We start from the raw sequence: 25,860 nt of genomic DNA, 5'->3' as shown, positions 1-25,860 counted from the left end.
GTGTGACCATGTTGGATTAATGATGTAGGGGAAAGGTTGAGCCAACCTAGGAAGAGAATTCTGGGTCCCTGGCACTTGCAGTGGGTCTATAGTTGAGCTACTGGAGGGTATGTACCCATGCAGACTCAGACTGTGTGGAAGGGTAGGGTGCAGTCTTTTAAAATGATGGATTACTGAGCAGCTCAAAGAATGATTTACTCCCTCTAGGGCTCTTTCCTTCAGCAAGGGTAGTGCATCCCCTTGGAGATGGGAACACTGTTTGGTTTAGGGCCTTTTCAAAGGGAGAAGATTTCAGAGGATTGGTAGGTGCTCTGCAAATGACATTAGAAGGGCTGGCCCTGGGATCTCTTGATGCTTCATTCATTGAATCACCCCTCAAATTGAAGGGCAACCCTGAAGTACCTTTTCAGGGTATCATTTCAGCTATAAATAATTCTGACAATACATTTGGATATAGTGTAACTCAAAACTACTTTGAAATGGTATTGTAGATAATAAAAGTACTTCAATACAGTTGAAACTTACTGGAATCAATGACTGAATTGATGCAGTGCAGTCACAGGTGGATGCATAGGCTGTGTACCTCACAATTTCAGGTGGTGCTATTGACTTAGACTACAGTATAAAGGGTGCCCCTGGAGCAGTGCAAAGTGTGGACACACAGCAATACACAGCATCCCTGAATTGAACTGCACAGCCATCCATTTAATTTTTTCCCTGGTTAAAATAGATATTCTTCTATTTGAAATGTGTTAAAATTCTAATTTTAACAGTGGGGCCCACTTTTATTTGGTTCTTTATTTAGCCTAATCTTGATTATCCACTGAGGAATTCATGAGCAGAAAACTGGCTCATTTCACTTTGTTTTAATGGCATTTTTCTTTTAAGGGTTCTGAAGTGAAATAAAAATTTAGTAAGCTTTATGGTTTGCAAGTTTTACTATTTTACATGGCAAGTAGCGATGAAAAGTATAGGAAAGTGCTTTGGAAATTCATTTTGCAATCCCTTCAATGTTATAACAAAATTTAATTTTATTTACAAGTACGCTTTCATGTAGAGATCCAGGTAGCTGCAATTAGAGAATAAGTAGCAAATGTTTTTGTCACCAATTCTTATTGATGTTTTTTTTTTTTTTTTTTTTTTAAAGAGAGTGAGAGAGGAGAGAGAGAGAGAGAGAGAGAGAGAGAGAGAGAGAGAGAATTTTTTTTAATATTTATTTTTTAGTTCTCGGCGGACACAACATCTTTGTTGGTATGTGGTGCTGAGGATCGAACCCGGGCCGCACGCATGCCAGGCGAGCGCGCTACCGCCTGAGCCACATCCCCAGCCCCCTCTTATTGATGTTGAGCTAAAAAAAATGGTTTTAAATGCTTTTGACAAGTTTCATGGGCATTACCTTTAAAAAAATATTCTGAACATCCTGGTGACTACAGAAAAATCCAAAAAAATTAAGTTGGCATACTTTTACATTGCTCTCCAATAACATTTTTTATAAACTTTTATACACATCATCAATGATTTGAATAGAGAAAGTATTTTTCTATGTTGCATTAGAACAAAAAATGGGGGGGGGTCTTCAGCCTTAGAAACCATCCCTGAAGAAGAAGGGGAGAAAAAATTGTGCTTTAGATATCATTTTGCAGCATGTTAATAATATGTTCATGAATGCAAATGGCACTGCTATATATATCTTGACAGTACCCTCTAAACCATCAGAGAATAACAAAAGTGGTATGGAAATTACCTGTCTCTTGAATAAAAATGCCAAAATTGCAGTTAGCATGGCCAACTGTGTGTAATAGAAGCAGTATATATAAAAAAGCAATGGTCATAATTCACTGATCTCTGAAGTTTTCCCAAAGTGATTTGTGATTTCTCATTATTCTTTTCTTTGTTGGTGGGATGGAACTTAATTGGAGGGAACTGGGGAAGAGAAGAGTTAACATGAAGCAAACTCAGACTTTGAGGTTATATTTACCTGTCCTGTTTATAATCTATTTGATTATGAAATGTTCAATATATATTAAATACATTTTTAGTTGGTAAAGGTTAGTAATTTTTCAACTCCAAAATGCATACTTACAAATGTTTGTTGTTTGCTTTTTAGGTGCAAACCCAAATTATCCGGATGTACTTTATGAAGGTAGCTATCATTTTCTCTTCATTTTGTATTTTTCAAAATGTTTGTGTATAATGAAATAAGTCAACTAAAGGAAGACTTCTAAATTCAGTTAAATATACACTTTAAGAATTACATGGGCCAAAATAACATCTTCAGAAATCATTCAGTATTGATGGCCATTTTCCCTTGATATTTTCAATGCCTGTAAATAGCACTTTCTCTCTCACACTCTGTTCTTGGAAGTAGTAAATCCATTCTGCTGTAACAGACATTTTGTTTCCATAATTGGGAACTAATTACCTGTTTAAAAGCCATGACTACCAAGAAAAGGGAGGCATATCAGTTTCTGGCTATGACAGTAAACCCAATTCAAAATTGTTTCTTGTATATTGAGAAAGTTGAGCTCCTGTCAAACAGGAACTTCAAAGGGAGAGCTTGCTTTAGGATTGGTTAAACCTACAGCGTAGCCATATCATCAGGGACCCAAGTTCTTTTCATCTCAACATTCCCCAGACCATGATGCCAACTTCACCAAAGGCCAGTCCCTTTATGTTTGACCATGTGGTTGATAGGAGTTGATGTTGACAGAGGGACTTTTGCCCTTCACATTGATGGGAGGAATAGAAGAGTCATTTAAGAATGATTGAAAGTTATATTGGTTGAAATGTTACATTTATATATTTATTCTAAAAAATACTGTTTTTAAAAAAATTTTATATTTAAATATGCTAGTAGATATTTTTCCCATAAAGCCACTGAATGTTTGCATGTTTATTATATATATGTGAATTTAATTTGAGACTAATTTAAACTGAGAATTATGTTGCTTTACCTGCTTATGTATGTCAAAGTATATTTCTTCTAAGTTGTGGTTGGTTGGTTTTGTGCATGTGATTTGCATATTTTTGCTTATATTTGCCCTGACATGCTTTAAAGAAAGAATATTTCAAATGGTTTCACAAATATTATGTTGAATTATGATTTTAGATTTTAAAATCATGTTTTGGATTTTTTTTAGTAACTTCAGGACTTTAAAAACGTCATCTTCCCACTGGCCTCAGATCCTACTTTGGGTCTTTTGGCCAAATGTCATGATATTAAACGACAGATACTTTTGTGATCTAAATTTTGCCTGTGTGGTTAGCTATAATATGAAGAGAGAAAGACAAATGATGTATGCTTATGTTTGAAATCAGTAAATTTTAAGATATTCAAAATGAAATTGATGAGAATGTGGTTTTTGGCATCAAAGATAAAACAGCAAACAGAAAACAGGTGCTTTTTCTGTTACTTTTCATTCACATTCAAAGGAGCACTCTGCTAGTATAAAAGTAATTTAAATTGGTTGTCCTGAGTCCCACAAGATGATTCTATCTAGGAAATTTTAACTTGAGGCTGAGATAATGAGATCACTTGTTCAGGATAGAAATTGAAGGCTTTGTCCCTACATAGAATTAAAATACAGACATTAATAAACAACTTTGGGTACAATAAACTTACCAAGGATTCTATGTGATATTTTGTGATATTACTAATAAAAATTTTGATTACCCACAACACTTCAGTCATCTATTTCCATCCTGATTCATGTAGTCTGAAATTAACCCAGAAAATGGCAATTGCCATTGAAATTGATGAAATGACAACATGGTTTGAAACTGAAATATTGGAAGCTTATCACTCTTTAAAAAATGCCCCATTGCAGACTCACATCCCATATTGGTGCTTATAACATATTCCATATTAAGCATTTTCCCTTCAGATAAGATGCTTATGCCCTGGAATCTGTGTTGCTCATTTGAAATCTGGGTTGGTGTCTGGGTTCTGTCACCATTTTGCCCAGAGGGCTTGGAGAAGTCATTTCACTTTTCCAAAATGAGAGGCTGTCTTAAAGATGCTGTGTCTATAAATCTGTGACCCTTAGGTGCTTGATTCTCCTTCATGTTTGTCTTTGAGATGCCATTAATAAAGGGGTATATTCTTAAGTGCAAAGGGAAAATGCTACCAAGTTTAGAATTTGACCAACAAACAGTGATGTGAAGATCTGGGGTGAATAAAACTTTGGGGTCGGGCAGTCCTGATGCTACTGTGGATTTAACTCTTCAGCCAGACATCTCCACAGCCAGGCTGTGGGTGGTTCAGAAGCTCTGTGATTTGTACTGCTTCACTCTAGATCTTTCTGTGGCCTTGTGTGTGTGGACACCTTAATGACAATTTCATGTTCCTTCTCTTTCCCTTTTCTCCACTTTAAGATTGGACTGCAACAAATGACCTCGGTGATGCCATGAACAAAAGCTATGAAATCCCCACCACAATTGTCCCTGGCAAAACTAGTCAGGAACGTCTCTCGGTGAGTGTGATAACTATTTCTAGATTGGTTCTGAGAATTTTGGAAGCTCAAAGTGTTGTAGGGATGTAGCTCCCCCTATAAGACATTATTTTCATATGTAAACAGGTAATTAAAGTTTGGAGGAGTTCATAAAAAGGTTTGAGAAAAGTGAAGGTGCTATATAGCCTCTGGCTTATTTGCTTCTCCTTTTTTTCACCACTTTAATTGTTAGTGATTCTTACTTCAAATATCTGTGCTTTACCATGTGATAACTAGAAGATCAGGAATTTGTCATTCTCATTCAACACACTTTCACATTCTGTTTAATATTTTTTTAATTGGAGTGCCCCACCGAATGTAGGAATCTAGTAGTTTATGGAGGATATAAAAATACAGATGAAAATCAGGTTTTTCATTTAGAAGTTAGCATTTCATCCAGAGGCCCCAGATGTATAGTGGTATTTTATGTAGTCTGTGCAGGATGGCCAGGTTTGGACATAGAAGAATGGGAGGGAAGGGTGTTGATATGCATGAGTGAGAGCTCTCAGACTGGTAAGCATGACACAGGTGTGGACTGGAGGGTCTGGTGTGTGCAGGGAAGTGGTAAGGTGGGAGACATAGGTCTTGAAGCACATTCCCAAGGTAGTTTTCAGTTTTATTACACAGTGAAGAGCCACCAAAGGGAGAATCACATATTTCAGGCATCTTGATAGGATTGGTGTTTTCTGTTGCTCTGGTCAAACCTAACAGTTTCCTCCATAGTTTCATCTCATCACTTGTCACATGCATACAGCCTGCTCGTCCTGTGAGCTCTGCCTCTTTATATCCCCCCCCCCACCCCCCCCCCGCATATCTTTCCACCTCTGCTGCTGTGGTTGTAGGCTAACCCAGGGCGTGGCAAACTAGGATTTATGAGGTTAAGTGTGGCTTGCCACCTTTTTTTTTTTTTTCTCCTTACAAGCTAAGAATAGTTTTTATATTTTTAAAAAAGAGCAAAAGAATAATGATGTTTCATGGCCTGAAAATTTTATGAAATTCAAACTTCTATATCCATCAAGTTTTATTGAGATGTGATCATGCCCATATTATACATTATCTGTGGCTACTTTTGGTGGGTGGAATCATTGCAACAGAGACAATATGGTCTGAAAACTGAAAATGTTTACTATCTGGCCCTTTACTGAGAAAGCTAGCCACAGTTACTCTTTCCTGGAGGGTGCCACATCCTCCTAACCTGCCTCACTCATCTCTATTTATCAACTTCTGATCTTTCTCTACACAGTAGCTTTAGTGACTGTTACAAGCACAAATGAGATCACTTTCTGAAGTTTTATTTTTAATTGTCAAGTAATAATCTCATATATTTATGGGGTGTGAAGTGTAATTTCCATACATGCATACATACACTATGCAATGATCAAATCAGAGTAATTAGCATATCTATCACTTCCAACATTTATCATTTCTTTGTGCTGAGAACACTTAAAATTCCTTTTTTAGCTTTCTGAAGCATACAATACCTTACTATTAACTGTAGTCACTGTGCAATGCAATAGATTATATAAAAAGCAGAATTTATTCCTTCTAACTGGAACTTCGTACCTATTGAACAACCTATCCCCTTTTCCTTTCCACACCTTTCCCTTTCCACACCTTCTGATAACTAATTTATTATGAGAATTTTTATTCCTAATTTATTATGAGAATTTTTATTCCATAAACAGCATAAGAGAGAACATCCGGAATTATTTGTGCCTGGATTATTTCACTTAACACAAATGCCCTTTATATATATATATATATATATATATATATATATATATAGTCACAAATGACAGAATTTCCTTTTATTTCAGATCACTTATTTTTTCTAATTCTGTCTTCTCATTTCAATTTTAATAAACCTTCTATCTCAAAAGCCAGACTCTTCACAGTGCCTTCTGCGGCCCTGTGGGGTCTTGTTCTTTTTTTTTTTTTTTTTTTTAAAGAGAGAGTGAGAGAGGAGAGAGAGAGAGAGAATTTTTAATATTTATTTTTTTTAGTTCTCGGCAGACACAACATCCTTGTTGGTATGTGGTGCTGAGGATCGAACCCGGGCCGCACGCATGCCAGGCGAGCGCGCTACCGCTTGAGCCACATCCCCAGCCCTGGGGTCTTGTTCTTACTCCTCTCTCTGGCTTGTAGTCCACACCCTTCTCCCTTCTCACCTCTGTCTTTCTAAATGCTCCTCAAATACTCCAGGCTTACTCTTTGCATTCGTTGTGCCCCCTACAGCAGGTAGACATCGCAGAAATCACCATGTGGCTTTAGCAAGGTGGCCAGCAGGCAGCCTTTACTCTTTCATTTCCTTCTGAGTAGTCATTGTTTACCTCATGTATTTGCTAAATGTCTTTTTCTATACTCAAGATTCTTTAGCCAGATTCTTAGTATGGTGACAACTCCTAATCTGCAGTTTTTACCTTCCATGTTTTCACCTTCCATGCCTATCCCTCTCCAAGCCACTGGTTCGCTGTGAAGCACCCTTTTGTCCAGCATGTCCACACTGTATAAACCACATATCCATTAGCTACACAGTTATCAGATTGACTGTCATGGTTGAAGTAACCCTTATTTTACTTAGTAATAGCTCCAAATCACAAACTTTTATTGTGTTATATTTTTATAATTATTCTGTGTTCTGCTATTAGTTATTATTGGTTTCTTACTCTGCCTAATTTATAAACTAAACTCTATCATAGGCAGGTATCTATAGAAAAAAAAACATAACATATATAGGGTTCATTACTATCCATGATTTCAGGCATCCAGTGGAAGTCTTGGTACATATCTTTCAGGTTAAAGGGGATTACCTCTAAGCAACCCGATCAGTGTTTTTTCACAATCACATCCTTACCCTCCAAAAATACCACCTGACTCCTAGTAGGCATTCAGTCTTGCAGACTGACTAGACTTATGGTGAACACTATAGAATGGGTTGTATAACAGAGAGATTGGAAGTAGGTGATTAGTTAGGGGTTGGTGCAGTAATATGATGTGATATATACCCGAACCAAGGTCTTGTCAATGGCAATGGAAGGCTCCTAAACAGATCCAGCACAACTGCATTTGAAAGTGAACATGTCCTGTACAGACACACATGTACATACACATGCACACACTTCCATGCCGAGTATATGCATTACATCGAAATAGCAAGAACAAATACCATGGTGGATCTACTAAAGAATGGTTATTTTCTGCCTTATCAATCATTTCAAATTTTATTTTTATACTGAGTGATTTAGTATTTCTTAGTTTGTAAAAGTTGTTTGTATACCTAAGAAATCCAAAAAGCATGCACTAAAGCCCACATGTGTGCATGTATCCCAATTATATTCATTTTTTCTCTTTTTTAATAAAAATGATAAAGTGAAGCCCCTAATAGGCATATCTCAATAGGTATATCTCAATGATGTTGAACTGTCTATTGTACCAGAAGGCAAGATCAATGAGGATACTTGTGGAAAGTTTGTACATTATGACTCTGTCTTAACTCCCTAGAAACCTGTGGGAGATGCAAGGTTATGTGTTATAGAATTTGAAGAAACTTTTAAAATGATGTGTGCTTCAGATACTTGATACATAATCTTTTATCACAGTGTTGATCACTAGAAAAATTCTAGGGCCAGGAAACTGATATGAAAGTTGAAAGTATAGTCAGGGCATTTGGAATACAGCCGTAAACACTGACCCTCTGACCCGACAAGACCTTCTTATGCTGCACCTTGTTGGATTTGCAGGGAAGAGGAGATCCCTTTTTTTCTTAATTTTTAAGTTTGTTCTAATTAGTTATACATGACACTAGAATACATTTTCACATCCTAAGAGATTCCTCTGGTAACAACCAAAAACCATCAATCAAATTCACACACCTAAAGGCCATCCACCATTTCAGCACAGGCACAGTTCATGAAACTCTGCATTTATCAAATGATTCACTTTTGGAAAAAAAAATGATTCTACTGTCAGGGGAGTCTTTGTTTATGAAAGTGTTACAATGACATCAGATAAGTTTAAATATTTGTTTGCAAATAATTGGCTGCTTTTCAAGTAGAGCCCAATTCTCACTTTTCTGGTTGACTTGTACATTCTGTAACTATGTAGAGAAAATGGGATAAACATTGGTATCTGATAAAAAAAAAATGGAAGTTTGGAGAACTGAAACATCTGTCTAGCTCCACCACAGCCGCAAAAGGATAGGTGTCCTGCAAACACAGGGACCTGGGGCACTTGAATTCCCAAAGACTTGTTAAATTGAGTCAGAGCCTACACCATGGTATTGCGGAGAGGTTGGGAGACTTTGGGGAAATCCCAGAACCTCTCTTCATCCCAGTTGTCTTATCTATAAAATATGGTTGGAACTTGTTTGTTTAGTTATTCTTCTATATTTGGAAGTCTGGAGGCTAATAAAGAAAATTATAGCTGACATACTATGATTTCTTTCTCATGAAAACATTAGTTAGAAATAAAGTAACAGCAACAACAAAACCCAAGCTCATTCGTAAGTTTGAGGGAAATGGTTTTGATAAGAACCACTTAATCTATAATTAGCTTTCTAGGAATTACTGCTGTTCTGTGAGTGTATAGAATGGTGAGGCAGAGTTAAGTCTTAAGTTCAGATGTGTGCAGGAGCATCATCTGGGAGAGCCACTCATAGCTAAAGTACTCTAGCAGAGAATTATCATACCTTCACTCCACCTGGGCCAGGAGGTTGGCATTGTTCTTTTCTGTGTTGTGACTTATTTAATGATGTCCTCATCTGACATCAGATAGTGCCATCCTGGGGAGGATTAGCCATTGTGTTTTTATTTTCTTACATTCATTGTTAGTCACACACTAGTGAGACAGTGTCATGAAACAGGTGTCAGAAACATCTAGACAGACTGATTCAAGTTCCAGGGTTGGGAGGTGTGACCTTGGGTTACTTGTTTAATTTTTTCCTAAATTTTAGTTTTATCATTGTCATAGCCAACACTATGTTTCCTATTGTAGTAGAGACTATGCTGAGCCTATTTTCTATATTAACTCATTGAGGATTTACAACAACCTAAATATAAATATAACATATATATTACATATAAATATAATATAAAATAAATATAACATAAATATAAAACAATTATATTCCCCATTTTACACATGAGGATTATGGAATGCAGAGAGCTTAAGTCATTCTGAAATCATGTATCTAATAAGTGCTAATTCTAAATTTTACACTAGGAAAAAAAAAACATGTTCTGAAAATTCTCTACTCTCTAGTGCCTCTCACTATATTGGTCCAGGTAAACTATGCTGCAGTAACAAAAATCCCCAAATCTTAGTGGCCCAAACCACAAATGATTTTTTCATGTTTTATTCCATATTGGCCAGGACCTCCGTTCAGCTTTGTCTTGATTCTTGGACTGGGTTGACAAAGCAGCTGCTTTTCGGAGAGCTCACATTTATTATAGCAGAGAGAAAAAGAGCTGTAGAGAAGGGTGGAGTAAGGCTTCTTAACCTTGGCACTATTGGCATTTTACCAAAAGTAAGTTTTTGTTTGGAGGCCTTATCCTAGCCACTATGTGATGTTTAGCAGCATCCCTGGCTTCTATCCACCACCCACTTTTACCCTGCTAGCAGGTAAGTCAATGTGGACATCTAAGATGCTGTAAGGCAGAAGTTAGCAAATTGGGTCTGAATCCATCTGTCTGCCCATCTGTTTTTATAAATAAAGTTTCACTGGAATACAGCTACACCTGTTTGTTTCCCTATTTTCTATGGCTGCTTTCATGCCACACAGCCCAGCTGAGTAGTTGCAGCAGAGATTGACTGTATGACTGGCAAAGCCTACATAATTACTATCTGACCCATTATCTGACCCATAAAGGTTGCCAACTCCTTGAAACTTCTGTTTTTAAATACAAAATCTTGGGCTGAGCAAAACTTAAAGGTGATGCATATGCTGCTTATATCTCTGTTTCTGGAATATTATAATGCACTTAGAGTGGCACTGTGATCATAATGGGCTTAGAGTCGTGATGATAGCAGTGTGAACTCAATTTCCACTTGTATCTCTGTCATCGTCATCTCAGGACTGTTAAAGGATTCCCATGCCTATCTCTGCTTATATAACCCAAACTTTGAAATTCCATTTTTAAACTTAAAACACCATTTTTTTGGCCTTGACATCCATACAGAAAAGTTCACAGATCATAAATGTACAACTCCAAGAGCTTTCACAAATGGAACGCACCCAAATGTGTCCTCCTGCATTTTACTCATTGCTCACAGGTATCTCCCTTCTAAGAGCAATGATACTAACTAACCTATAAACCTTTTATATTATGGACAACTTTAAACACTCAAAAATTAGAGAGAACTATAAAATCAACCCCATTGTTTCTTTCACCAACCTAAAAACTATCAGTATTTTGTCAGTCATATTTCATGTACTCTTTTATCTTTCTTCTGTCTCTCCAAATGGATGGATGCATGAATGAATGGATGGATGGGTGGATGGGTGGATAGATAATGCTATAGAAACAATTATGTCTGTATCCTATCAATTGAATGCCTATTTTTATAAGCTTTAACTTATGTTTTCTTATGTGTAAATTAGTTATAATAATAGAACCCACATACTCTGTTATAGGGTTATTGAGGATTAGGTGAATTGGTATATCTAAAGCTTTTAAAAGAACAAATATCCAGTAAACATTAACTGTCCTCCTCCTCATCATCATATAATTATGGGGAACTATTACAAGTGTGTCACTGGCCTCTCTCCTCTCTAGGTCTATGCTGTGGTGGTGATTGCATCCGTGGTGGGATTTTGTCTGCTGGTGATGCTGTTTCTGCTTAAATTGGCAAGACACTCCAAGTTTGGCATGAAAGGTAAGAAGGGTTATATTTGTTTTACTTCTTATGTGGAATAATTTTTGGCTTATGACTAATGCTAATTACCACTAAAGAAGGAAGTGGCTAGATTTACAATGACTGGTTTTTAAGACTGAAAAAAATAGCAACAAATATATGATACTACAGATCAAGACTGAGCAAAACAATGTTGATTACTCAGAACTGCCTACTTTCCCATGAGGATGGTTGTCCCAGAAGATACGGAACTGGCTTCTTGAGTATTAAGTGGCTAATGATGAGCTTGGCCTATAAAAACTGCTTGATTTTCCCTTTCGCTTACATAATGGCAGGCGAGACCTGGTGGCTAGTGTAGTGTGGGCACGTGTGCTTTGTGAAGAAAGGTCTTTTCTGCTATACATTTGATTTCCACATCTTTAGTGGCATGCTTTTGGTCTTGTTTTGCTCTTCCAGATTCAAATTATTTGAAATTTAAACTATACTTTTGGAAGCAAAATAAGAACAGCTGTTGGCAGTACCTGGAGGATCTGTGAATGAATGGCTTTTTTTTTCTATGTGGAAAATTCTCAGTGTTGGATTAAAAATTAGAGGCTATATTGCTTAAGAATAGATCATTAATTTCTTTTAGAGACTTGAAAATAAATTTTGGTGGAATGGGTAAATTTGTATCCATGTTTTTGTTATCTAAAAAGTGAAGAGTTTTCATAATTTAAAAATGTTTGCTCTAAAGTTTAAACTTATGCATTGGCCCTTAAGTAATTGTCGTATTTTGTGTCTGAGTGGGAAGGCTGTGAAGACTTACTGGTGTCTAGTTGTGTTGGAGAGCAGGTCTGATAGGTTTTCTTCATCCATGTGGCCAATTTGAATTACTATTAATGTTGCTTGTCTATTTGGAAAGGAATGTTTGAGTAGCAGTAAGTTGCCCAGTACACACTGGGCCCTGGGGTAGACCAGATATGTTTATGACATTCCTCTTTTAGATTTGTTGGTGTCTGTGGTTCTGGTTTTTAAATTAGAAATGAAAAGGAAGATTGTTGGTAAATTCAGACATAAAACAACAAAAATAAGAAAAAAAAAAACTTCTGACTCCCCTTTAACCTGCTGACTCTTGACATTTCTTTAGGACACTAAAAGATCTTTTATTCTCTAATTATCAATAAAGCTTGGGAGAGGCACTATACTACAGTGATTTTAATTTATTCTACAACTGATTCTCAAATGTGACTGCGTTCTAGAAACTCCTATAGGACTTGGGAAGACATGGATCACGGGGATTCCTCCAGAGATTCAGATTAATAGGGTCTGGATGGACCTGTGAGCTGGCATTTCTCGCCGTTTCTAGGGGATACCAGTACTGCTATTACCTAAGCATTCTTGTGTGTGTGTGTGTGTGTGTACTGGGAATCTAACCCATGGTGCTTCACCACTGAGCTACATCCCCATCCCTTTTTGATTTTTTTTCTTTTAATTTTGAGACAGGGTCTTACTGAGTTGCTGAGTGTTTTGCCAAGTTGCTGAGGCTGGTCTCAGCAATCTTCCTGTCTCAGCCTCCTGAATCGCTGGTATTACAGGAATGCACCACTACACCTGGCCTCCTAGCATTCTCTGAGAATCACTTTTCCATGTCAAAAACATGGGCTACCAGATCTCTCTCTGAGTGTGACAAGGTGTGGGGGAGGGAAACAAAACAAACTCACCCATTGCTTCCCAGACCTTTTGGAGTCCCAGGGTCTCGAGGCTGTCACTAGGGCTGGACTAGGCAGCTGTCCTCTACATGTTGGCTACCTACCATGGCAATTTGTGTTTCTCATTTTCATCAAGTGCTTTCTTTCCTTAGAAGCACTTGGAGTGCATGTCCCCAAGCATCGATTTTACTGGAGAGTATCACATTCTAGCAGTATAGAATTTCCTTTCTTGAAGATTTAGTTTGAAATCTTTCATCCCATGGCTTTTCAGTGTGAAGATACATCCAGTTCCTTTTGGGAGCTCATTAAAGCTCTGGGAATCCCTGGAGCAAAATCAAGAAGCCCCTCCTCATCCTTGGTTTAGGACTACCCCTGACAGAAAAATTATATGTCAACCTCCCACTCTCTGTAGAGCAGCTAGAGAAAAGGGAAAAGGTGGATTTTTGTTTTAAAGAAGATTGTATTTAATATTGGGATCCTGCTGCTAGGACTGATATTGTATTTTACTTGGATAATTGGGGGGTGATTGCCACTAAAGCACCTATATTTTCTGAGTGTAACCTGAGGATATCCTTAATGAATTGGAAGATAGAGCTTGCTTAACCTTGAAACAGAGTTAGCAAATGACTTCCTTCAGGCAGTAACTATTATATTGCATGTTTTTCTCTCTTTCCTAAACAAAAAATAAAGGTATTTTTAGAAATTTTGTCTCAGAGAATCATATTCTTGTTTAGAATAGCTTACTTTTATATTTTTAGCTACATGTCGATCTGTGGCATGATATGAGCAAATTGGGCCTGATCTGAGGTTATTTTTTACAAGTTAGAAGCTGAGTTGATAATCTTTGGGGATCTAGAAATTAGGATGTGGCTCATACAGCCAGTGCAAATGAAACTGCATAAAGAGTGGTATTTAAAAATTAATGTAACTTAATGTACTTTGAATGCTATTAGAGCAAGGATTACCACTGAAAAACATATGTATAAACAGAAAAAAACATGTAAAAACACTACTGTACTTCCTGAAATAACCAGGCAATATGTCAGTCATGATTTCTGAGTTAGAATAGAATAGATTCATAGCCTTGGCCTGAACTATAAATACTGTGAGAGGCCAGCAACTGATGTGCAGATGAGCTGTTCCAAATGTAACTCTTACCCTCATAAGTATCTTCATGGATATTCTAACCCCATTATTATTCCCTTATCCTGGAAACAGATTGGGATAGAGGATGACTGTCAGCCCACCCATAGGTGCTCTCAGCTCTTGGCTCATCCCTTAGTTATATTAATACGTTTACTGTAGCTACAGTCAAATACCTGAAGGTGGATGCTTTATAGAAGAAAGAGCTTTATTTAGCTCACAGGTTTCCAGGCTGAGAGTTCAAACAACATAGTGCCAGCTCTGGTGAAGAATCCCTGGCCTTGCTACATCATGGCAAGAGCTTGTGTGAGAGAAGTCAGATGGTTACAAGCCAGAGAACAAGGAAGGACAGACTTGCTCTTTTATAACAGCTTTGTAGTTTTTCAGTCATTACTGAGTGGTTGGAGACCATCGGGATTTTTCTAAGTTTCTAACAGGGAAAATCCTATTTATTTCCTATGATTCAAGATAATTAATGGCTATAGACAAAAGGGCATCTTGTCCAGGCTTTGTTGCAGGTTATGTAGGTTGGGTATCGCATGAGGTTTTGAACAATTATTACTGTTTCAGTTTAGAGGATTCACTTTGGCTTTCCATTTTGCATATGAACATATTTAATTTCTACCTCTTTACCTTTGTATAGATGACTTTGGACTGTGTGTCTTTGTCCAGTTCTGAAGTTGGCAGAAATTCCAGATAGTGGCTTATATCGTCCTGTTAAAATAGAATTTATCTTTCACTATTGATTGCTATAGTTTAAGCTTCTTATTGTTAGTGTCCATCTACTAGGCTGCTAACCCTGTTTCAGTAAAGATGTCAAGGGGGAAGAACATTCCTTGTCCATTTTTCTCTTGCTCATTTCTATACCTCTACACTGTCCTGTTGATTTTTGGTGGATATTTAATTACCATAATTGTAGAAGCCCCATATGAAACCTCTCTGCTAGTGTTGTGCCATCTGTACAGAGGTTATTCATATGTGTGTTTTATATGGAGAAATGAAATATGTAGCAGCTCTAGCTAAATCTATGTCTGTGCCAGTACCTCTACATGTAAGCACATCATTTTACTCCTTTTCTTCTCAGGCTGCCTCTGATTTATTTTAATTTTAGTTTTCAGTGATACAGAGTTCAAGGAATGTTGCAGAGTAGCTTTATTGCCAAAGAATAGGCAACGAGGCCTTTGAATGCTCTGGATCCTGCTGTAACCAAGTCTTATGTTTAGCTCTCACATGGCTTCCTGGCTCCCTTTCTTCACTGAAGAAGTAGAAGTGCATATGAAGGGGAAATGCGAGCTTCTACAGCCATAAGGGCAGCCAAGTCTTCAAAGATTTCTTCATGCTGGGAGCCTTGCCTGTAGCATTAATGGTGTTCAAGGTTGGAGAAAATACAAAATACAGCAGCATGGAGGGCACTTGGCATGTATCACACTGGTAAAGAGTAGTTTTGGCTATCAGCATAGTGTTACTTGAATTTCCTGAACGGTAACCTACCGTTAAACCTGATGCATTTATTGTCTTTCTAGAGTAAAATATCTAAGGGACCCTCAGAAACTCCTACAGAAGGAACTAAAAAGGAAGCCTTTTCTCTCACTGTCTTAATAACCTACACAGATTTCCTCTGCAGCCTTCTACCTTGCTCCAAGAATTCTCTGTTTGCATTCATTCCTTCCTGCCCTTTGAGCTTTAAAGATTTCCACTCAGTAATGACTGAAAAGCTACACTGCCTGAGGATGCAGATCCAGGTTTTCTTAACTCCAAACTCCAAGTCCACAATTTAAATTTCTGCTCTTAAAAATGGTCTTCTAGATGTCTTTTAACAACAACCAAAAATCTGGTTAGTTTTAAATAGTCATAAACATAGTGGGGCCAAAGCTAAAGAGGTTGAAGGTTAAAGCCTTTTATATGAGCTGAAAACAATTCTGGAAAGTTTAGGAGGTTGAATTTAACAGATATTTGGATCAACTTTTAAAGAGAGGAAAATATGACCAAAAGCCAGAAACACAGTTGTAGAAACATCTGTAAGGACAAACCGCTTTCCATATCCTTCCGGCTTATTTTTTTTTTTTAAATAACATTAATATTGAAAAGTTATAACACTAACAAATGAATGCATTCTTGTTTTTCAAAATTTCACATAGTTTAGAAATATATAATGTTAAAATGGAAATTCCCTCTTTTCCCACTACCATTTCTACTCCTAGAAATAACTTTCTTTAACCATCAAGAATACATATATTATGTAAATGATAAAAAATATAGCTTCACTTATTATGCAGATAATCAAACATGTAGCCTCATTTTATGCTCCGTAAAAAACTGTAATACCAGTCTCATTCTGGATCTTGTTCTAAGTTAACAATTTCCTTGTAGATCTTTTTTGTAGCAATACCTAGGGAAGCTGCTACATTCGATTTAATAGCATTTTCAAGCATTCTGATATTAGAGTAATTGTATTTGTATCTGGCTCTGCCTCTTGCAAGCTGTGTGAGCAAGTATCACATATTTTCTTGCCTCAGTATTTCTTTTCACAATCAAGCAGCGAGTTCATCAGCTTTCCTTGACTGTAACAAAATACCGGAGATAATCAGCTTATAGAAGGATAAGTTTTATTTTGGCTAACAGTTTTAGAGATCTCAGTCCATGCTTGGTTGGCCCCATGGCTTTGGGCCTATAGTGGTACATCATATTGGGTGTGAGTGGTAGAGTAAAATCACTTATCTTATGGCTACAAAGTGAAAGAAAATGGAGAGGAAGGGACTAGGGTCCTACTATTCCCTTCAAGGGCATGTCTTTAATGACCTGACTTGTTTTCACAGGCCCTAATCTTAAAGTTGCCAGCACCTCCCAATAGCACCAAGGTGGGGACCAACTCTTCAACACATATGCCTGTGAGGCACATTCCAGATCCAAACTGTATCAGGCAGTAATAGTACTTACCTCATAGGGTTGTTATGAAGACAAACTATGTTTATGTTTTTTGGAGCACCTATACACATTCCTATTACTTAGTAATTGCTACTAAATAGTTACTGTTATTTATTATTTGTGATTTATTTAAAACATTTGGACATTTAAGTCTTTACAAAGTTTCAGAAAAAATATTTCAAATCATATCTTATATAGATATATAGATATGGGAAATGGATTGCTGAGGAAAAAAGTGTGTAAATTTTAGATGTGGAACAATTACCTTTCCAATTTAGTCTTTCAGTATCAGTGTAAGAGGTTTATTATTCTCACCCATATTGGATATAATCAGTCATTTATGTTTTTGCCAATTTGGGGTCAAGATGATGTTTTGAAGAATAATGAAGCTAACCTTCTTTATCATGTGAAAAATAAGAAGAAATGTTATTTTATTATTGATTTATAGATACATGGTGCTTTGCATATATTAAATTTTATTGGTCATATAGGTTGCTCATATTTTCTTACAGTATTTTGACTTTTTAATGGTGTCTTTGGCAGACAAAAAGACATGCCTTCTTATAGAGGCAAATCCAAGTTTTATTTCTTACTGAGGGAGGCCTTTCTTGCCCTAAGGTTATAAACATACTTTTTTAACTTTTCTACTTTTTTCCTGTGTTTTTTTCAACTTAGCTCATTAATCTTTTTATAATTCCTTTTCTCTTTTTTAAATTTGATGTGAAGTACTCCTGTTTTTCAAAGATACACAGAATAAAGAATCTTGAGGGAAATTTAGTGTGACATTTTTCAGGGAGACCAACAATATTATTTTAACTTTATAAATCAGGAAGTCACTAATAAAACAAAAAGAAAATTTGAAGAACTTGTGAATTAATTCATTTTTGTAAAGTAACTTAGGTCTCTTGTTAATGTGGGAATGTAAACCTTACAAAACAGTATCAGAGAAAATAAGATTTTACAGGAAACCAACTTTTTTCCCCTTTCTTTCTTTCTTTCCTCTCTTTCTTTCTTTCTTTCAGCTTCAAATTGAGCTCAGAGTATATCTTAGGACTCTCTTAGTACAGAATAAAAGATATTCAGATGGTAGAGTATTTTAATAAACTGAAAATATATCTCTAGAAAAGAATTAGTCCAAATGTCTCTTTCCTGTTGTTAGGAGATATTATTAAAAGCTTTTCCCCATATGTTTGTGAGGTGGAAAGTTACTTTCCAAAGTCTCTTAACTTCTTTGATGCCAACATTTGGGTTATGTCTATGTGAAAGCCAAAGATGCTTACTCTTTGCAGCATATAAAAAATGTGTGCAGAACTTAAAAATTGGCCAGAGGAGGGAAGGCCAGACAGAAAGCAAAGGAATCAGACATTCTTTCTTTAGCCTTGTAAGAAAGCTTAACTCTTTAAATTTTAACTTTTAATTGACACATAATAATTTTGTATATATTTGCAAGGTATGGTATGACATTTCAACACATGAATGTAGTGTGTAATGATCAAGACGATTATCATATCTATCACCTCAAACATTTATCATTTTTTTGTGTTGAGAACATTTGAAATACTCTGTTAGATATTTTGAAATATACAATTAACTGTAGTCAAATACTGTGTCAATTACAGCATAGTTACTGTGCTGTGCCTAGGGCATTCTTTCTATCCAGTTGCATCTCTGTACCTGCTAAACATGCTCTCCCCATCCTCTGTTTCCCTACCCTTCCCAGTCTTCTATGAGATCAACTTGTTTAGCTTTGCATCTAAGTAAGAACATGCAGTATTTGTCTATCCATGCCTGACATATTTAACTTAGCACAGTCTCCTCCAGGATCCCCCATGTGGAGGTCAGTGGCATGAACTGCAGCTTTTCTTTGCCTGTCTTATCTGAGCTGTCTCCACAAACCCCATGTGATTGGGTTTGCCTGTAATGTAGAAAGTTCCTGCAATGCTGAGAAATGATTTTAGTATTTAAAAGCCAGGGAAAACGATCTCTTCTTTAATCCTCCTTAAACCTTGTGGTAAATTCACTCTCACCTTCTCTCATGGATCATAGCATACTTTAAAATGGACTTTCAAAATCGGAAAGTGTACTCATTTTCTTCTTCTTTTCCTCTTAATGTCTCTTTCACCTTTTACTGCTTTTCTTGGTATTTTGTTCTATTTCTCTATGCTTCCTAAAATTTTTTTTCCTCTCTTATGTTTTTTTTTTCCCTCATTCCTAGCATCTAATTTTGGTGGTCGAGCTTCTCAGAATTGATGAAGACAGATAATAACTTTTCTTAAATTCTAACATATGCTTTGAGTTTATCTTACTTTATTTTGGGCAAGAATACTGAATACTATGGGAATAAATTTAGTTCTAAACAACATAGTTGTCACGTAGCACTAGGGAACACCGCCTGATTGAATAATTTACCTCCTTTATGTTTGTAATATATTAAGTCTCCTCCTCTAGGAACACATAGAAATATAATATTGGGGACTTGTAAACCAGACAAGCTTGGGTTCAAATTCTGAATTTCCCATAAGCTAACTATAATTTGGGGCAAATTTTTAAACTCTAAATCTTAATTTCACCTTTGTAGAATGAAGAATAATATTCATGTCTCAGGTGACTGTAATAATTAAATCAGTGCTTGGAATAGTCCCTGGATCTTTGAGCTAATTCCATAAAGAGTGGTTATTTTTCAGTTTTATGTTCTGGCAATACATTGTTAAGGAAAAGAATATGGGAGATTACTGATGGACTTTATACTAAGTCAGAATTGCAGAAAAAAACATAGATAAATAGTGTGTATAAGAGTTTCAAAGTTTGACAGTGGAGTTTATAGAAACCATTGTAATCACAGCCTATCTCTACTGCAATGTGTCTTTATAGATGACACTAAATATTCCTAGGAATAGTTTCAAACTTATGGTAATCTCAAGAAGATGTTACTTTTAAGTTATCAACTGCATAGGCATGTATATAAATTTGTTGAAACATGCCATTATTTAAAGCCATTATGTACAAAATTATTGCAAATCCTTAATTTTATTGAGCAGTTCCTCTGTCTTAACTTGTTTTGGGTTATATGAGAAACCTGTTTTATTGATTGATTTGGTATGCTAGTTTTAGCATTTTCTTTTGAAAGAAGTATTTATTGAAAAAAAAAAAAAGGAATGGGAGGAAGTACAAGCCTCCCAATACCGGTAGTTTAGATCTAGAAACATGAGCTTATGGAAACTTCTAATATGATTGCCTTTTGCATGGAGGAGATTGCAACTGCTAAAAAGATTTCTTGTATACAAAACCAGGCTTTGAATTTGATGTATTTACAGTATGTTAGAGAGGAAAAGAGGGATTCTGGAGAAATTAAATTCTTCCTTTTGCAATGGATTGCCATCCAAATTATTGTAACCATAGGCCAGGACACTTATATTTTGTGGGAGAAGCCATTGCTAGGATAGGAGGATGGCAGTGGAAGATGTTTGTTTTTATCAAGACACCAGCAAGGTAGAAAAACATGGGCCTCTTCTGAGATCTTTTGGGAACATTGGTGGTCTGAGGAGAGAGAGAGAGGGAGGGAGAGAAACAGAGCACTGCAGTGACCCAGTCTCATTCAGACTCTTTTACGTCTTTAGTAAGATATTAATACCATGAATGGAAGGCAGAAAAATTATGTCAGTCCCAGCTGATGACTGTGTAAGGAAGGAAGGGGACAGGAGTTCATGGTGGGAGTGGGTGGGAGGGAAGAATGCTGAGAATGAGGTGGAGTTTCTATTTACAGTTGTCAACTTTCATAGTTCTGGCAAGACTTGAACCACCTTCAACCACTGAACTGAGCCTTTCCCACACTTACTTCCTGGACCATCTGTAAAAGAAAATTGTGTGAAGACTAGAAATAACAGTTCAGGACTCAAAAATCATCTGAGAGTGCCCTCCAGCTTTAATATCTACTGCTCTGTTACAAAACTACTCAACATAATCTCATATTCATTAGACACTTCTGGTGATATTTTTATTATTATTTTGATGTGTAATGATATAGTCTATTTTTTCTTCCCCTATGGAGCCTCAATGTCCTTACTGTTCACATATGAAACATTGTGTTTATAGGGACAACACTAAATTTTTCTGGACATAGTTTTGAACTTGTGGCCTATATGTTATCAACAGAAGCCACTTCTTATTTAGTTGACATTCCCAGTAACTGTTTACTATTAACTTGCATGTCATATGAGTCCTGGGAATGATACCTTTGACATCCCAGCCTGAGAGTAAAGCAGGGCAGCCCTGTCTTAGCTATCTCTTCCTGGAATGCTGTGGGTTTCAGGGAGCAGTCCAACAGCTGGGCTGTTTCCTGAGTCTTCCAGTTAGACTTTCCAGCATGCCCTTGTCATTTTGTTTGAAATAAATTTTTGGAATATTAGATTTATCCATCTTGAATGCCATGCATTTGATAGCCCAGAATAATTAACTTCTGTATGATTTACATTGTAGCCTTTCCTCTTTGAATATGGTAAAATTTCAAGGTGATTTTAAAAGTACATTTATATGTATATCCCATAATGATTTATCCTTCACATCATATCTGATTTCTCTTGTGAGGTTGTGGTTAAGGAATTGGTAAAATTCCAACTGGTTAAAGAATTGGGAAAATGACTAGGATTGGTATTGAAAAAGATCATGTACATATGTCAGGCAAAGAACCATAAGAGATGTGGTTTTATTTATTATAGTTTGAAAAATATATTTTTAGCCCCTTTTGCAGGACATTAATCTCCTATCATTCCAGGCATACTTGAATGATTGTGGGTACAGAATGTTCAAAACTCCCTGTCAATTCAGAGTCTTTCACTTTTCTTTCCATTTCCTCTGGTTGCATTTCTTTTTCTGGTCAGTGGTGAAGAAGGCACTCAGAGTTGATAAAGTGCCGCATCCTAGGGAGGGGACACATCTGTGAGTTGGTGGCTATTTCTGTATGCTGGTGATGGTTCATCTCTCCACTTACCTGTCCTTGGCCACTAGTCTGTGCAAGTCACAGGTATAGCATCTTACATTCCTCACCAAGTTCTTCCACCTTCATGTCTCTCTGCAAGGATATCCTTGTAGCTGTGGGGACACAGAGATGTTATGAGGCTAGCTGCAGCCTTCTCTGCTTACACACTCTATGAAGTATTCCCTGCTTTATTGCTCTCCTGGTTTTACAGGCTTGGGATTGCTGTGTCCTTGGGATTGTTGTGTCCTTGGGATTGCTGTGGCTTCTTGGCCACCTTTTCAGGTCTTCCTAGGAAGCTGGGCTCAGGATTCTTCTTTTGCATCTCTAACCCTTACTTGAAGTTCTGTGTTTCACATACTTGAGCAGGGGCTAGGGGCTAGTGCTCTTCCTGCCTGTATCTAACTTTTTTGTCTCCCCTTGAATTCTCTTCCTTTTTCCTATAGGGACAGAAGGAATGTGGAAAAGTGGTTTTGCCTGATTTTATCATCTTCCAAATAATTTTCATCATGCATGTGGATCTCATTTTTTTCTTCTACTTTTTATTTTGAAATTTGCAACAATAAAAGTTGAAAGAATATTGACAGTGAATCCAGCATTCAGACTCATCCTGAAATGAAAAAATGTTCAAATTTTCAAATGAAAAATGCTCAAAAACAAGCATTTTGTTGTTGGAAAATAAGTTTACCACATGTCCTTTTACTCCTCAGTTTTCTAACATAAAGTTTTTCCTAAAACTAAGGACATAATATCTCCTGAAAGGACACCATAGCATTATTATTGCATTCAAGAAAATTAAAATAGTTCCACTATAACTGATATTACCTTGTCTATCTTTGGATTTCCCCAGTATTCAGAAAGGCGTTTTATGGCTATTTATATTTTAAAGCAAGATCAACTCAGAGTTAATGCACTGCATTTAGTCGTTAGGTTTCTTTAGTCCCTTTCAGTTTAAAATGCTACCTCCATTTTCTTTTTCCGTCCTGATATTGACTTTGTAAAGAATCCAGGTAGTTGTCCTGCAGAGTGTCCCTCATTCTGGCTCTGTTCCTTGGGCTTTTTCCTTGTGGTATTTATTCTTTAACTAGTCATTTATCTTCTGTATTTCCTGTAAACTGGAATTCATTTCCAAAAATATGATTAGATTCAAATGAAACACTTTTGGAAGATGAATATCACAGAGAATGCCGTGCACTTTCAGTGTAAGTGGTTTACTTTTAAAATGTGGGGACCACCAGATCTTTTCTTGGCTAATGGAAGCTTTTCTTTGGAATTGGTAGGCACATTGCAAGGTGATATTTGATATCCAACAAATATTCTGTTTTTCCAAGACTTGACTCTAATGAGCTAAGCATTCATCTCTGATTCTTTTCTACAGGGTAATTTCTAAGGGTTGAAGAATGATGTTTTCTAATCCAGTCATTCCTTCTGCATACCAGTCATCTTTTTTTTTTTAAATAATTCTAACCTTTCTTCCCTTTCATTTGAGTTCTGCCTTGATAACCCTTACTTAAGGCAATAGATGTTTTGGTATCCAGTTGTCTGCATTGGGGGGAAATCATGGGGTAATAGGAAAAAGTTATAGGTACAATGTTACCATATAAAAAATCTTATTTTGTTATAAAATTGTAATAGATCTAAATGCTCTCTGTATTCCCTCCTGCATTTTCTGGTTGTTGGTAGAGCTAAAGACAGTGAGAGGTGGCAACAAGCCGAAGAATCATCCAAAGCCTTTATTTAATAAATGAAGACATTGGGGACCAGCACACTTGAGAAACCTGCCTGAAATCGCCTGGTTTATGGCATGTCCAGGATTAGAAACCATGCCTTATACTCTGGCTTTAATGTTTTATGCTCTGAAACCAAGAAAAGCTCACAGTAGAACTTCTTTTCCATGTCATGCTTGCTGACATCATTAGTATCTGTTGTCACTGGATGATGCTGTTTCTCAGAGATGGGGACATGGAAGACATGTGATAGCAAGAAGGCTTTAGGAGATGCCCAGGGATTAACATTTTTAATATATTTATTTTAATGTCTATTTGGAAAAAAATATAATTGGCATGTAATACTCTAGGTTTAAATTCTTTTAACTTAGTCTAAGTTAAAATAATATATATATATGTATATATATATATATATATGTATAGCAGAAAGATTATTTGAATAAGTCTGATCTAGGGTACTGGAAATATAATACTGGACAGAGCTAAGTTTCTACCTCATGGAGTTCATACTCTAGGGGAAGGGAGAGAGAAAAACTATACGAAGTACAGAGGTCATCCACAGATGATAGTGAGTGCTGGGAATAAAAGTGAAGCAGGGCAAACAGGACAGTAGATGTTTTGCTATTTTGAATTAGTTTTAAAAGATGACCCTGATAAGATGATATTTAAGCCAAGAGTTGAAGGAAGTGAGGGAGGCACATGCAGATGTCCCAGAAAAGAGTGTTCCAAACTGAAGGAAAAGCAAATACATGGGTAAAGGGCTGGATCAACCTGTGCATATCCAAGGTGCAGCCAAGGCCCAAGTGTCTGGAGCAGGGTGGGTGGGGCAGAACAGTAAAAAGGATTGGAGAGGGTCAGGAACTCAGGTCTTGGGAGACATAGCCTTTAGCTTCTCTGAGTGAGGGGTAATGGTACAAGGTACTTGGATAAGGCAAAACCTGTGAGTGTGTCTAGAAAGAGCTAAATGTGGGAAACACTGCTATACTCATGCATTAAATGAATTGCCAATAACAAAGGGTGACTGCAGGGAAAGAGATCTCTGGGGGACATACACAAGTGTGGAGGAAAGTGCCAGCATTTGAAAACTCTAATGACGTCCTTTTAGAATGGGCAATGGCATGGTGGGAATTATTCTAGTTTTCCTCATCTTGATGGGTAAACATTTAAGTAATATCCTGGACTTCATGTGATGCTTCTTTCAGACTGGAAAGACAAGGTAAACTAAAATGTGAAGGCTGAAAGATTTTGAGGCCATGCATTTCAGAGAGGAAGAGAAGCCTAGAATTCCTACTTACTATCCTTCTGACCAGTTATTAATAGCACTTTGCTATCTTGATCTGAATTCTTTTTTATTAAATCACCATTGGTGGTGGTGGAGAGATATCTAATTATCTTATAACCATATTTCCTTAAATATCTTTTTCTGTCTCTCTGTTTAACCACCTTCTTATTTTCTCTGTTTTGGAAAATATTTGATTGACTGTCACCTTTAAGGGATCTTTTATACTCTTCCCCCCTATTTCCCTGTACTAATTATCTCTCTCCTCTGGCATTGGGTAGTATAGAACAACATCCTCTGCATCCTTTTCTTATAATACCTGGAAATTTTGGTTCTTCCCAAGGCTTCATTACTCTCATGAAGAACTTTCCTCTGTACGAACTGTTGGGTAGTATGTATGTATCCTATGTGTTTTCTTAACCACTACTAATATTCTTAATTATAATCAAATTGAAATAAACCAACTCACATAATGCCAGTGAAAAACAAACATATTTGACAAGACAGATCTGTATTTCTGTACTGAAAATATAAAAATGGAAAACAATGGCCATAATTTTGGATAATCCCATTCACTGGAATGAATTTTTTTCCATGTTTTATTGATACATTGTAAGTCTACATAATGGTAGGATTTGTTGGTACATATTTGTACATGCACACAATATAATTTGGCAATAGCATTCGCCAGTATTTCCCCTTTCCCTTCATTCTTCCCACTGATGCTTCTTTTCCTCTGCGTTACTGATCTCCTTTTGGTTTTCCTGAAATTCCTTTACTTGCT

The 25,860-nt window shown here is 36.6% G+C and overlaps 1 protein-coding gene across 4 annotated transcripts in view; it reads left to right on the top strand.

The window, feature by feature from the left end:
• Ntrk2 (neurotrophic receptor tyrosine kinase 2) overlaps positions 1-25,860 on the top strand; it is a 352,936-nt gene that overhangs the window by 65,705 nt on the left and 261,371 nt on the right. For 3 of the 4 annotated variants that reach the window (XM_026410618.2, XM_026410617.2, XM_026410619.2), the window contains exons 9-11: positions 2,108-2,143; positions 4,375-4,472; positions 11,264-11,363. In XM_026410618.2, coding sequence (XP_026266403.2) covers positions 2,108-2,143; positions 4,375-4,472; positions 11,264-11,363 — 234 coding nt within the window. The remainder of the gene's footprint in view (positions 1-2,107; positions 2,144-4,374; positions 4,473-11,263; positions 11,364-25,860) is intronic. The other variant, XM_077797810.1, reaches the window with a different exon arrangement.

This window comes from Urocitellus parryii, chromosome 4 (genome assembly GCF_045843805.1).
Source record: "Urocitellus parryii isolate mUroPar1 chromosome 4, mUroPar1.hap1, whole genome shotgun sequence".
In the NCBI taxonomy this organism is placed as follows: Eukaryota; Metazoa; Chordata; class Mammalia; order Rodentia; family Sciuridae; genus Urocitellus; species Urocitellus parryii.
Note: the sequence above shows the minus strand (reverse complement) of the source record. Positions and strands in the feature narration are given on the sequence as shown.